This window comes from Pristis pectinata, chromosome 24 (genome assembly GCF_009764475.1).
Source record: "Pristis pectinata isolate sPriPec2 chromosome 24, sPriPec2.1.pri, whole genome shotgun sequence".
Classification (NCBI taxonomy): Eukaryota; Metazoa; Chordata; class Chondrichthyes; order Rhinopristiformes; family Pristidae; genus Pristis; species Pristis pectinata.
Genome location: NC_067428.1, coordinates 18,132,894 through 18,146,314, shown reverse-complemented (window position 1 = coordinate 18,146,314; position 13,421 = coordinate 18,132,894). Strand labels below are relative to the sequence as shown.

The window sequence follows — 13,421 nt, the reverse complement described above, 5'->3', positions numbered from 1 at the left end:
ATTATTTTAATTATACCCATTAAATCATTCAGTAACCTCCACTGTTGTTATGAAAACAGCTCTTATTGTCAAAGAAAGAAATGCATTTATATAATGCCTTTCACATTCCTTTCAGAATATCCCAAAGAGCATTGCAGCCAGTAAAGTCGTGTTTTTTCCTCATGGTCATCTATCTTTCCACCAAGTTGTCCTTTAGTGAGTCCACACAGAATTTTAAGGTCCTTGTCCCATTTCATATCCCTTCATGCATCACATCATCTGATGAGATTTGCATGGATACATTGCCCAGCTTCATCTTTCTTAGAAATGGTCTGTTGTGACTTCTTGTAGTACAGTTGGACTGTGCAAAATAGCTGCACATTCCCCCAGATAGCTATTCTCCAACCTGACATCAGGATGCATTCTCTTTCCTTCTCTAATCCACTATTCAACCAGTAACTACATCTCTGCATACTGCAGTTCCCTCTGGAAATTTTTCGAAAAGACATTTTCAAAAGTTTCCTCGATGCCTCCTTAACTATATCTTCAGTCATGGCTCCTTAATTTGGAAATTGCTGTTTGGTGCTTATATTTCACTTTTTTCTTCTAAAAATCTAATGGGGTGGGGGGGGAGGGGGAGAGACAGGGAATGGGTAGATTTAAATATAATACTTTGTCTATTGATAGGAAGGTTAAAGACCACACCACCATTTGGAGAGTTATCCCACTGACCTGGCTCCCTCACCCAGCATCACCAAAAGCCAATTGACCACATTACTATTACCAGCTGTGTGGGGAAAGCTCCTGTATCCCAGAAAAGTAGGGATTCAATATAGAAATTTTTTTTAACTTGGAGTTGGTTGGCTCAGCATTGGACTGAGAATTGTGGGCTATTCCAAAATGTTTGTTCTGTATTTTATATTTCTCCAGTCCTGAATCTCATGGTTGCTTTTCCCGGACAAGAACTGAAATGGTGAAATATCCCAAGGTTTTCTAAAAAGCAGTGGATAGTTTGGGGATCAATTTGAATCAGTCCAATGGTATTTTGTGTCTGTTGTAAGAAAAAAAAACGATGCAACAAATAACTACATGCACCACTGCTAAGAATTTACTAGTTTTAACTGATGCTTTCCTTTGCTATCCCAGAATCTGTGGTCCCAATGGACATTCAGCCTGAGCCGCAGTCAAACGCAATGAACGCACCAATGCCAAGTGGAAGATCCCAGCTCCAGAGTGCACCCATTGCCACTGTGACAAAGCAGCCGCCCAGCGGACAGGATGAATCTGGCAATGAGATCATTTTCTTCTGAATCATGAGGGGCAGACAGAAAAGTGATCACAGTCACCGGATAACCTACAGAACTCAGGCAAATCCCAAAATAACTTTGGGGGTGAAGGGTGGGAAGGGATGGAGGAACATCAGTACTGATCACAGGAACAACAACTGCTGGAAGCATGCCAACGGTCTCCCAGGCTAGTGTGCTCGAATCCTCTTCAGAATCGAGATGGTGCCAGAATCCAACTGCTGAACAAAGCATGCCATTATGATTACTGGCAGCAGGTCTATACGTTCGGAAAGGGTGTCCCATTTTAAAATCTGCTTTTGATATTTTGTGCATGCCTTTCCACCCATTATCAGGAATGTAATTCAATCAAGAATTTATCAGGAAAAGGCTGTTTAGACTTCTAAGACCCCCTCCCTGTGAGACACGTCTTGGTGCAAATCACGTTTGGAAACTGGGGTTATGTGATAAGAGTGGTTTGGGAATGGAAGCATTGACCGACTGAGACAGCAGCTTGAACTGTTAAACTTCCACCCCTCCTGGAAATGGTAGGGAGGGAAGCAAAGTTGGCAGTGGATCCACTGAAATTTCCTTATGTCAGGAATCTGGAGTGTCATGTTGACATTTATACTTTTTAATGAATCTGGATTTTTTTGAAAGTTTTTTTTTAAATACACTCAGTAATGAAATGAGTATCCTGCCAATTTTATTCATTGTTTTTCAGTCTAAGCAAAATTCAGTAGGGAATGTGATAGGTTTGGATTTAAATGATTTCTTTCAATGGGCATCCCCAAATATTCTTTGGTAGTTAATGCAACTATTTTATAATTATCTTTCTGCTGCAGCACTTGCATCATTGGTGGTGTTTTGGGGTAAGGACTCGAGTGCAGATTCACTGTTATATTGGGTGCAACTAGACAGACCCAGTGGTGCTAAAGTTAGAGGAAGGGATCCATATGATTGGCTGGGGTTTTGTCCTGGACCAAAGAGAAAACTAATGGATCAGTTGTCAGAAATATTCCTCTGTAGGGAGTGGGAAGGCCAACTACACTCTGGGTCATGCATGGACTTGATTGTATTTTAAACTTGTATTTTTATGTTGCAGTTTTGCCAAACCACCCACATTGTTCAAGCTATGTGAATGGCTAATTTTATTTGAGCTTTTCTCAACCCATTTTTGGAGACTAATACACTCATGTGAGCCATTCTTGGACTCTTGTAGTGAAATCCAGATACTGTGGACACTGGCCAGAACACCAGCTCCTGAGGAGCAGACTATGGCCAGGTGTGACTGCAAAGACATTCTTTTCTCATGAGATGGAGGTGGGGTGGAGAAAAGAACGGGTGTGTTGTCAGAAGCAGGAGAGCACAGGTCAGTCCTGCGTACCTCAGAGCTCTGAGATCAGCATCTTGGCTGTTGAGGCAGCAGTTAGACCCAGTTCCCTGGACTGAAATTTGTTATGGGTACCCACTCCCACAGGCATTCATTATCCATTAGACATGAGTCTCTTAGCAACTGAGAGAGTGAAAAAAATAAAGCACAAAGCAAAATTGATTGGAAGTGAGGGTGAGAAAAGCATCTGCTGGTTGAGATGACCAAACTAGTTTAAGCCCCTTGTTCTTCGGGAGGTGGTGAAGCCCAATGCTGCTTGGGCATTTCAAAGTTAACAAATTAGTTAAGTCATTTAACCCATCAAAGGTTTCCACTATACTGCTGGTATCCACACACTCCTGGTATGAATTTGTGTTGTTCACTCTTCCATAGCTGGGATGTGGAAAAGTCTCGGTAGCTATCCTGATGGCATTTCCCTAAAGGGCATACTAATTGTGTCAGCATAGATTGTGTGTCAGTTGACTATTCCACTACAGAGACCATCCTGTCCTTGGTCTGATGTCTGCACTCTTGCATTGTATAACAGAGGTCACTGGGTGGCAGTGAGGATGAGCAGGATGTACTTTATGCTGAAGGAAATGATCACGTCCTCCCTGCTGGCCTGGCTGAGACTGGCTTATGGCAGACCTGCAGATTAAACTGACACATCCCCTGTCTTGGTTTGGCCCTACTGCCATTTAAATTGAATTTTTGTTTGCACTGAGATCTACTTGGGAAGAAAGCCCAGGTGAGTTTAATTTGGCAATGAGAGCATCTGTGTTTGATCCGAGCGACAATTGATGAATGCAGAACAAAGTTCGAAATCAAAATCAAACTGGCAGAAGCTATGCTAACTTACTGCATGTGCTCATGGCTGTGTATCTTGTGCAAGTGCACATGCATCTTTAATTCGTTTGCACATAACATTAAGTTTTATTCCAGGGAACAGGTGCACCCTCTTTTTTCGATTGTTATAGACCAGTATTCCCAACATGTCTGGTTGTTTGCTTTCATTGGATGCCTTAACATCAGACCACCCACTGAAGGGGACTGGAGCCTACACTGGTGGAGGATCATTTCCTCTGGGAGAATAGTGTTTTTAATGGCAGTGCTGGCTTGAAGATCCCTCCAGCACTCAATTGCTCTATTGATTGAAGGTACATTCTTAATGTGCTATGTGAGCAAGTTGGAGTCTTACCTTATGCAACATTTATGTTGCACCAAGGCAAATGAGCATGGGCTCACTCTTGATGTCCAGGTTTAAATCTCCATGTGCAAGGAAAGAGATTGTTGTGCTGGTGCCCAGAGTGGGTGACATTCTGCTTGTTGTGAACTTGGTCATGATCTTGCAGAGGATGCACAGTTGATGAGGAAGTGGGAAAAGTAACATCTCAACTTTGAGAGCAGGGAATAAACCCCTGCTTCTGGCATGATTATGCACATCCTTTGGTTGAAGATTACCGTGATGGCATTTGGTGTATGCAGGTTAAACCAAATTTGACCCTTCTCTCTTATCCACTTCAACACCCAGCTAATTGGTAAATAATCTAACTGTCTACAATCATAATTGGGGAATAGTTGGAGAACACAGGCATATCCCCTACTCTGACGTTTTTGAATTACTGCATTCTAATTGGGAAAAAAAGTTTTTTTAAGCAGGTTAAAGAAACTTGAAGATATTGAAAGCATTAACCACTAGAATATCTTACACTTGTAATTTTTGAGCAGGTTTTTCGCCAATTTGCACTTAAGGACAATTTTTTTATTTGTTTATAGTTGATTAATCTGTAAAATGTTTCAGTAGTTAATTTTGAAGCCATATAGAGCACTTTAACGCACTCTATTAAAAAGTTACTGTACTTTGGTCTGAAGTGGTGATTGGAGACCTAACAAAACCACAAACATTCCACTGATAGGTGTTGTCATATGACTACTGGCTGGTCACATGACTTCCCTGAAGTCCATCTCTCTTAATAGACCTGCAATATTCTTGATTTTGCTTGAGGCTGAGGGTTTGCCCCTTAAAGTCTTTTGCCAGAAGGGACCTGAGTCTCCACTGACCGGTTGAATATTGCATGAGATTGTCTGCTTGTCACATGGGGCAGAATGCGAGAGGTTGGACCTTGGGGTCACTTAGATGCAGCAAACCTTCCAATGCTTCGAGATGTGTTTCTGTTTGGACTCCATTGATCGTGTCCTTGTCTATTGCCAAGTTTGAGTCCATTGGAAGAGGGGAGATTGGAGCTGGAGTTCCGATGTTTAATTATTAATGTCCTCAAAAAAGTCAAATAGCTATATGGCAGACAATAATGCTGATTTTAAAATCATTTTGTTTTTGGTTTACTGGTTTGCATTTCCAAGTTTCAGAATTTTTCTGAACGGAGAGGAGCATGACGTCCTTGGAAGATGGTCACTTTCCATCCCTCTTATAGCACAGCCAACACCTCAACTTGTGTATGATTGCATGCTGAAATTCAAACCTGGCTTCCCTGTAAACTTCCCAGTATTTTTCAATTTAATTTTATTTTAAAAGTTTTCAAAAAGCACCATGATAAATTAGGTCTTTCAAAGCAAAAGCCTGTTCCTAGCAAAAGATCTAACAAAAGTTAAGCTGCCACTGTGAATTCCAGTTGATCCCTCCCTCCACTCTTACCTCAAAGTCCGGGGCATTCTTAAAAAGAGTTGCATAAATCAGGTATTACCACTGTCAATTATGCGTTGATCTCCATCTGGCATCCATACGAATTACTTCAGTGATCTAGAGCTAATGAAAAATCCACCAGGGGTTTCACTCCTGGCATGATCTGTTGAAAAATAAAGAGAGAGATTCAGGCACCGATATCTAGCTAACACTCAAATCCAGCCTTGCTTGCAAATCTTTGTCCCTCAGGTAGGGTGCCAGGGTTCTATCTGTTCCTGTGGGGTAATTCTGATCAGGAGGCATGAGGGGAGAAGAATGTCAAGAGTATGAAGGTAACTGGTGTTTATAGACTACAGAATGGAGCTCATAACATTTGCACTTATGCACAAGGATCATACAGAATGAGTAAACAAGTCAGGTGCCATAAATGCCTTTGGTAATTAACATAATTTAGGATTCAACTGAGGCACTGCCCTTTCGTCCTCACTTCAGCCCATCACCATGCACCAGTTTTGTTACTAAATCTCACAGAAGTATTACTGAATGATGTATGGAGTTCAGACCATGTGCACTTCACGTGCTCTCTGCCAGTGTTGCTGCATTGGGCTTGCTATATAGGGCTGTAAACAGAAGCAGCCAAACCAGCCACTGCTAATTGCTGTCCTCTGAAAATGTATGTGGACTGGACTGTTTGACTTTGTGTCCACGGCCAGGTGAGCTTCCCCTGAATCTCAGTCTTTGGCCATTTGGGAATAAATTACAGGGTGGAGAAAAAGATGATTATTCACTTGTGACAAAATTAGTGCCTTTCAGAAGATTTTCCAAGAAAACTAAGAGGTTGGGGGAATTTGTCAATGGAATGGAATCAGTGTTCCTGCCAAACCTACAGATAAAATGTACATTTAGTGACTCAGGTCCCGGACTGCTGTTTATAATGTAAAGTTATCTGATTGTCTGCTTAGACTATAGCATTTAATGAAAAGGGTGGAGAGATTCTGATCATATATTAGGATGTATAGTTTGTATATAGTTCAGAACTGTCTTGTCACCCAACTGCCAGTAAAGGTGAAGCAGGTTCTTGTTAGTTTTGTTACATGTTGTAAAATTTAAAGGAGAAATGATTTGTTAATATTCTGTCAAATTGTGCACCTGTTCAATGAATTGTAAACAAGATTGTAGCATGTTGAGTAATTTGTTTTTATGATGGATTATTATTCTAATTGTCACAGTAAAATGAGGACCTGTCTAGAATGAATCTGATTTCAGCAATAAAGAAAACCATGTTTCTATTCTGTGATGACTATGTGTGCTCAATGGATTGGGTTGGAACTGAATGTGTCTCACATGGAAGACCAGTTCTAAATGTTCCTTGGCAGTAGTGTAACGCATCACCACAGTTAAACATTTAAAAAAAACTAGTGACCCTAAGCTTTCAAGAGAGACCACAGCAAAATGAGCAGAGCCCCAACTTTGAGAAACTGAGAAAATGAAATTTAATTCTGATTTCAACACAGTGAATGGAAGGGCATAGTGGAGGAGTTACTTGGAGCTCAAAGTTTGGACTAGCATGTTGATAATTGAGGAAGAGGTGTCTAGGGCATAGGAATGAAGCTCGTCAATGAATGAATGTGTAATTCAATTCTAGGAGAGAATTGGGTTTAATTGAGTTCAGAGTTGCTGAGATGGTGGAAGTGAGATGGGATAAAAAGAGCAAGTTGGATCCTGGCCTCCTTTAGACCCCGGACCTGGTAAAAATGAGTGATCTGTTTGGGAAAGTGGATTAATATATCAAAATAATAGTAATAGGTAATAGCCATTCATCATGTTAAATAAAGACATAATTAATAGCTGACCAGTCAAACTATTCATTAAGTCAACATATTACCAAGAGTGTACAGAATACTACCTTGCCCTTGAATAAGTTTTCCAGAGCCAGTCTTTAAAGGTCAACCACGTGGGGAGTGCTGGTAAGCCTTGATTCTGCAATTCCGCTGGAGGGTGGGGCAGTAACTTTGCTGTCTACTCATGGCTCTTTAGCCACGGAAGAGTCTGTGTGTTCAAGGACAAACCACATATTTCATTCTTTTTTTTATTCAGGAACCCCAATTGGCATAGTCATTTATTGTTTAAGGACTGGACTACACATCCAAAAGAATAGCTTAATCCTATAGATGTGAACTCTTGTGTCCACAACAAGTACAAAGCCAGGTTACATATTGACAAATGTACCTGTATGTGTTATTCCAGAAGCTGGTCCCCATTATTATATGAAGTTTTGTTATTTTATAATCCCTTTTTTGGGAATGAGTGATTGGAAATGCATTGAAAAGATTTGTTGAATAAATAGAAAACTAGTGATATTGCATTGGGACATTTTGTAAGAGTGTGGTTTCACCCTCTGGCCTGACTACTGAATAAGGCTAAATATCTAAAATGGAGGACAGGTGAAACGAGAACTATGCTTTTAGGCCTTTTGCCTGCAGATGGGTTAGCTGAGACCCTAGGTTGGATCTGCATTGTATGTTGTGGGGGAACCATACTAATATTTTCTGGGAAAGGGATGGACAGGGATTGTGTGTTCATTATTTCATTGCCGTATGAAGGTTCTTACTATGTTTAAATTGGCTCCTGTGTTCCCTGCCTGATAGCATTGAATACTTGGGGATGTATCTGGTTCCAGTGTGATTGTGGCCTGAAAATGGGGGAAAACTAAAATACAGAAGTTTTAATGAGGTGGTGGTGTTCTGTTGACTAGGATGCTGGGACACTCAGTCCTGGGATGGAAGGTCCACCTTCAAACCTGACAAACTCCTGCACAGGACTGGTGAGTCTGACCCCAGTTCCTAATGAATATATGCAGAAATTATCTGATTTGATATTAATTTGGTAATGAAATTAATGGGGTTCAATGTCACATTGTGGCAGTGTTGCTTCTAAGGGGTTTTTGAACAGGGAAGTAGGACTTTTTTGCACTGCTGGTCATACCAGCATTTATTGCACATCCCCAGTTGACGTCAACGAGACGGTGGTAAGTTGCAGACTTCAACCACTATAGTCCTACTGAGGGTACTTCTGGAATGCAGTTAGATAGTGCCAGGATTTAGACCAGGTTATTAAGGAGGGTCAGGTGATTGCAGATTGGTGGTGAGTGCCTTGGAGAGGAACTTGCAGGTAAAACTATTCCTTCTGCATTTTTTTTTTCTGGGTGGTTGATATTGCAGGTTTGGAAGGTGCAGCCAAGTTAACTCAGGAGTAACTATAGTGCATTTTGTAGGTGGCACACTGCAGCCACAGTGGACTGATGGTGGAAGAACTGAATGTCTACAGTGGTGGTTGGGATGTCAATCAAAATGGATGATTTATTTAACCCTACAGTACTAGATCTGCAAGTGCTCAATCCTGACATTGGGGGGGGGGGGGTCAAATGGGAATTTGCTCCCTTCCCCAGCACAAGTATCCTTGGTCAACAGAGCAATGCTCTGCTTGTGGGGGAAGAGCAAAGAATCCAGTCCCTTTTTTCTAAAGATTGTGGTTGTAGCTTGATGGAGCAGGTCTGGGAACTTGTGCCGGCTTGTTCTCAATCATTATATGAAAGCGGTTCACAAGGAACAAAAAGGTACAGAATGGATAATGTGACAGGCGTTTCATGCTCAGGGCTAAAAAAATATTTGGATTCGACTCTGGTTCAACCAGTTCCACCTCTCAGCTCTTGCAATTAAACACAGGTTGAGTGATAGGAGTTCAGATAAAGAAGCAGGACCGTGGGAGCAGAAGTTAGAACTGATTATGTCATACGTTCCTTCTCAGGAACTGAAAAGGAACAGTTTTTATAACTTGCAGTTGTTCAGAATTGTTTGCACAACTGCTTCCAAAACATCCCTCATCTGTGAGATTAAATCTGAACCACAGGAAGGAGACTGTTTGGTTTGAATGGTTCTATTATTCAGCTTCACTCACCTCAGAGGCCGTTCTGGGAACAATCGCAATCAGTCCCTTGCTGGAGGGTTGTTGTCAACAAAGAGCTGTTTCTGCACAATGGCTGTGCCTCACTGAGCAATGCTTCAGCCTCTAAGACAGAAGTTCGATCGCTCGGCAAACTCCAGAGCTTTCAGCCCAGTTACCAGTGCACATGAGGGAGTTTTTGAGAAAGGGGTTGAAATGTACGCCTCATGTAAGGAGGGTTCACAGCCAAGTGCCTAGTCCCAGAGCTACAGCTGTGCTGATTGCACGTATGATGTATGGGGATGGGGGAGCATAGTGGAGTTGTACAAATGCTGCTGGATAGCTGGGAGCTGACTTTAATAAAAAGTTTATCTTGTCATCGTCACAAATTGGCTCCTGTTTCCTCTGTTACAATAAACTATATTTCAAAAGTACTTCATTGGACTTTGAACTGTTCTGATGTTCTGCAATGTTCAAACTGTCTTTTCAATCAGATAGTTTCCAGACCGCAACCATATTTCTCAGGATGGCTGCCAAGAGTTTTCCTGCTGGGATGCTACGCACCTGTCAAAGTCTTGGTCTAATGTCTCCTCCTATAGACCACAACTCGGACAGAAGCACTCCTGCAATGGAAGTGTATGAAATGGCAGTTTACTTACGCACAGTAAGCTCCCAAAACAGCAAAATCTGCTAAATTTATGTTGACTGAAGGATAAATATTTGGGGCAGATGTATTTCTTTGTTCTGTTTTGGATAGGTGTTTCATTTTTGATCTTCTGTTTGATTGGATTGTCTGCATTGTTCTTAATCAAAACAATGTCAAGTGAAAAAAAAGACATGCTTTATATTGTGTCTTTAATTGCCTCCAGTTGTTTTAAAACATTTCAGAGACAAGGAAGTTATTTTAAGGTGTACTCATCATTGTAACGTATGCACAACAAGCTCCCACGAACAACCATGAGAAATTAAGCAATCTGTAACATTAATCAGTTGAAGGGCTGTTTACCTTGATATGTAATTCTATTTCCCTTACTTCAGATCCTGACCTGCTGAGATTTTCCAACATGTTTTATTTCAGATGTCCAGCATCTGTAGCATTCTATTGCTGTAATCCATGGGGCTTCAGGGTGAATATTGGTCAGGGAACCACAGGTAAGTCCGTTGCACTGGGAAACTTTTCATCTGTCCATGAGCACAAGCAAGGCCTCCATCTCTGTGCCTCATCCAAAAGCCACCTCCAATAATATAGCTGTTCCTTGGTGGTGTGATGCAGTGTCAGATTTGGTTTAAGCCTCTGGAGAGAGATGTAAATCTGACAGCCTGTGGACTCTGAGCCTGAAAAAAATGGAACCAGGCAATTTGGTTGGCATGGATGAGTAGGGCTGAAGGGCCTGCTTCTATGGTGTATAGCACTGTGACTCTAGGTACAGCTTTGATCAAGCCTTAGGAGATGGTGGGGGGGCGTGGGGAGGGGGGGGCGGGAGGGGGGGTCAGGGTGGGGCGTAGGGGGTGGGGTGGGGGGGCGGGTCAGGGAGTGGGGGTGGGTGTGGAGACATGGCTTCAGTTTAACAAAGCAGCTTTTTGTTTCCTGATGCTGCACATTCCTGGCCCTGCAGATTCTCTGATTTGCTCTCTCCCTCCCAGCTCCACCCACCCCCACCATCACAGACTCCACCTGCCACTCTTTCCACCCAACCCCACAGCCTACTATGTCTTTAAATCTGCTTTTACCTTTAAGCTTTTCCAATTCTGTTGATAGGTCATTGACCTGAAACGTTAACTGTTTCTGTCTCCACAAATGCTGCCTGACCTCCTGGGTCCTGCTCCTCTGATAGTGCGGCACTCCCTCAGTCCTTTCCCCTCTGGTAATGAGCACTCCCTCCCTCTGCCCCACCAGTAATGTAGAACTCCCTCACTCCTGCCCTTCCAATAGTGCAGCACTCCCTTGGTGCTGCTCCTCTGACGGTGCAGTACTCCCTCGGTACTGCTCCCCTGATGGTGCAGCACTCCCTCGGTACTGCTCCCCTGACGGTGCAGCACTCCCTCGGTACTGCTCCCCTGATGGTGCAGCACTCCCTCGGTACTGCTCCCCTGACGGTGCAGCACTCCCTCGGTACTGCTCCCCTGACGGTGCAGCACTCCCTCGGTACTGCTCCCCTGACGGTGCAGCACTCCCTCGGTACTGCTCCCCTGACGGTGCAGCACTCCCTCGGTACTGCTCCCCTGACGGTGCAGCACTCCCTCGGTACTGCTCCCCTGACGGTGCAGCACTCCCTCGGTACTGCTCCCCTGACGGTGCAGCACTCCCTCGGTACTGCTCCCCTGACGGTGCAGCACTCCCTCGGTACTGCTCCCCTGACGGTGCAGCACTCCCTCGGTACTGCTCCCCTGACGGTGCAGCACTCCCTCGGTACTGCTCCCCTGACGGTGCAGCACTCCCTCGGTACTGCTCCCCTGACGGTGCAGCACTCCCTCGGTACTGCTCCCCTGACGGTGCAGCACTCCCTCGGTACTGCTCCCCTGACGGTGCAGCACTCCCTCGGTACTGCTCCCCTGACGGTGCAGCACTCCCTCGGTACTGCTCCCCTGATGGTGCAGCACTCCCTCGGTACTGCTCCCCTGATGGTGCAGCACTCCCTCGGTACTGCTCCCCTGATGGTGCAGCACTCCCTCGGTACTGCTCCCCTGATGGTGAAGCACTCCCTCGGTACTGCTCCCCTGATGGTGAAGCACTGCCTCCGTACTGCTCCCCTGATGATGAAGCACTCCCTTCTAGTAATTAGTAGTCCCTCAATACTGCCCCACCAGTAATGTAGAACTCCCCTACTGTCAGTACAGATCTCCCTCCAACAGTGAGACACCCCCTCAGTAATGTTCTCCTGGCAGTGCAGATCTCCTTTCTAACACTGCCCCTTCAATAGTGCAGAACGCCCTCAGTACTGGGATTTGCACATACGTCTGGAGGGTGATTGAATGTGGACTGTTCTGGTGAGGGAGCAGAGGGAATTGTACCTTTTGGTAGGGTGCCTGTCCCACAACTTGATAATGCTTCAGGAACCCGTGACCACACAGGGATGCTGTGGGTTTGGCTGCTGTTATCGAGGCTTTGACTGGTGCAGTGAAGAAGTGTTACATACATCAACATGATCTGAAGTCTGAGAACGTCAGAGATTACCTTTTAATCTGCATTACTAATCTCCAAGAAAAATGAGAGCAGGCTATATCCTCAATATCCTCAGACACCTCTCCTCTCCCAGGCGCCCCTGTGTCTCACCTGCCAGCAGTGTGTTGCTGAGGATCTCCAGCAATAAAAATGGAGATAAACTCTCTAATAGCTGACAATTGTAAGCACTTTCAGTTTGCATGTCTTTGCCAAGAAGCTGTAAAAGTCCACTTAGTGCTGGCTGTTTCTGGGTATTGAAATCGAGACACAAGATTGCAGATGCTGGAGGAACTCAGCGGGTCAGGCAGCATCCATGGAGGGAAATAGATAGTTGACGTTTCGGGTCAAAACCCCTCAGCTGACCTACTGAGTTCCTCCAGCATCTTGTTGCTCCAGGAATCAAAAGTCATCTTTAGAACAGCACAGGTTGAACTCACCAGGAGGGAGCCTGAGGAACGGCAGCCACTGACTCATCTTTGCACAGGAGGATAACAGAGCAAAGTTCTTCTCCCTACCTGCAGAACAAGTTGCTGCCACGAGGGGATTCTGTGGTGGTTTGCCAGCCGTCCTCCTTCTACTGCTTGAGACAGTGGTGGAGGCAGACGCCCCCAAGAGATCTCCATGTGAGTACTTGAACCACCGAGGCACAGGAGATTAGGGACTATTCAGATGAATGAGCTTAGTATGGACAGGTGCTTGATGGTTAGCATGGATGTGGTGGGCTGAAGGGCCTGTTTCTGTGCTGTAGGACTCTAAACCTTAATTACCTGCCTGAGATGTCAAACAGTTGTCATCACTCATCTCAGGTGGCTATAAGCGATCACGAGGCACAGGTCAAAGAAGAGCACAAAGTAGTCAACATGGAGGGGTGGTTCTATAATAGTACAGTTCAGAACGAGACTATTTGGCTTGTGATTGGGAGAACTATTCCCTAGATCTTGATGTCGATCTTTAAATGTCACAGGTATGATGGGCCAAATGGCCTCCTTTGTCATAACTTTCCCTCACAATATCACTATCAAATTTTCCCTTCATTTTGAC

At 44.1% G+C, this 13,421-nt stretch overlaps 1 protein-coding gene across 1 annotated transcript in view; it reads left to right on the top strand.

The window, feature by feature from the left end:
* Positions 1-6,567, top strand: part of arhgef18b (rho/rac guanine nucleotide exchange factor (GEF) 18b) — a 175,249-nt gene extending 168,682 nt beyond the window's left edge. Inside the window, 1 exon segment of the mRNA XM_052038289.1 lies at positions 1,126-6,567. Coding sequence (XP_051894249.1) covers positions 1,126-1,289 — 164 coding nt within the window. The 3' untranslated portion in view covers positions 1,290-6,567.
* The last annotated feature ends 6,854 nt before the right edge of the window (positions 6,568-13,421 follow it).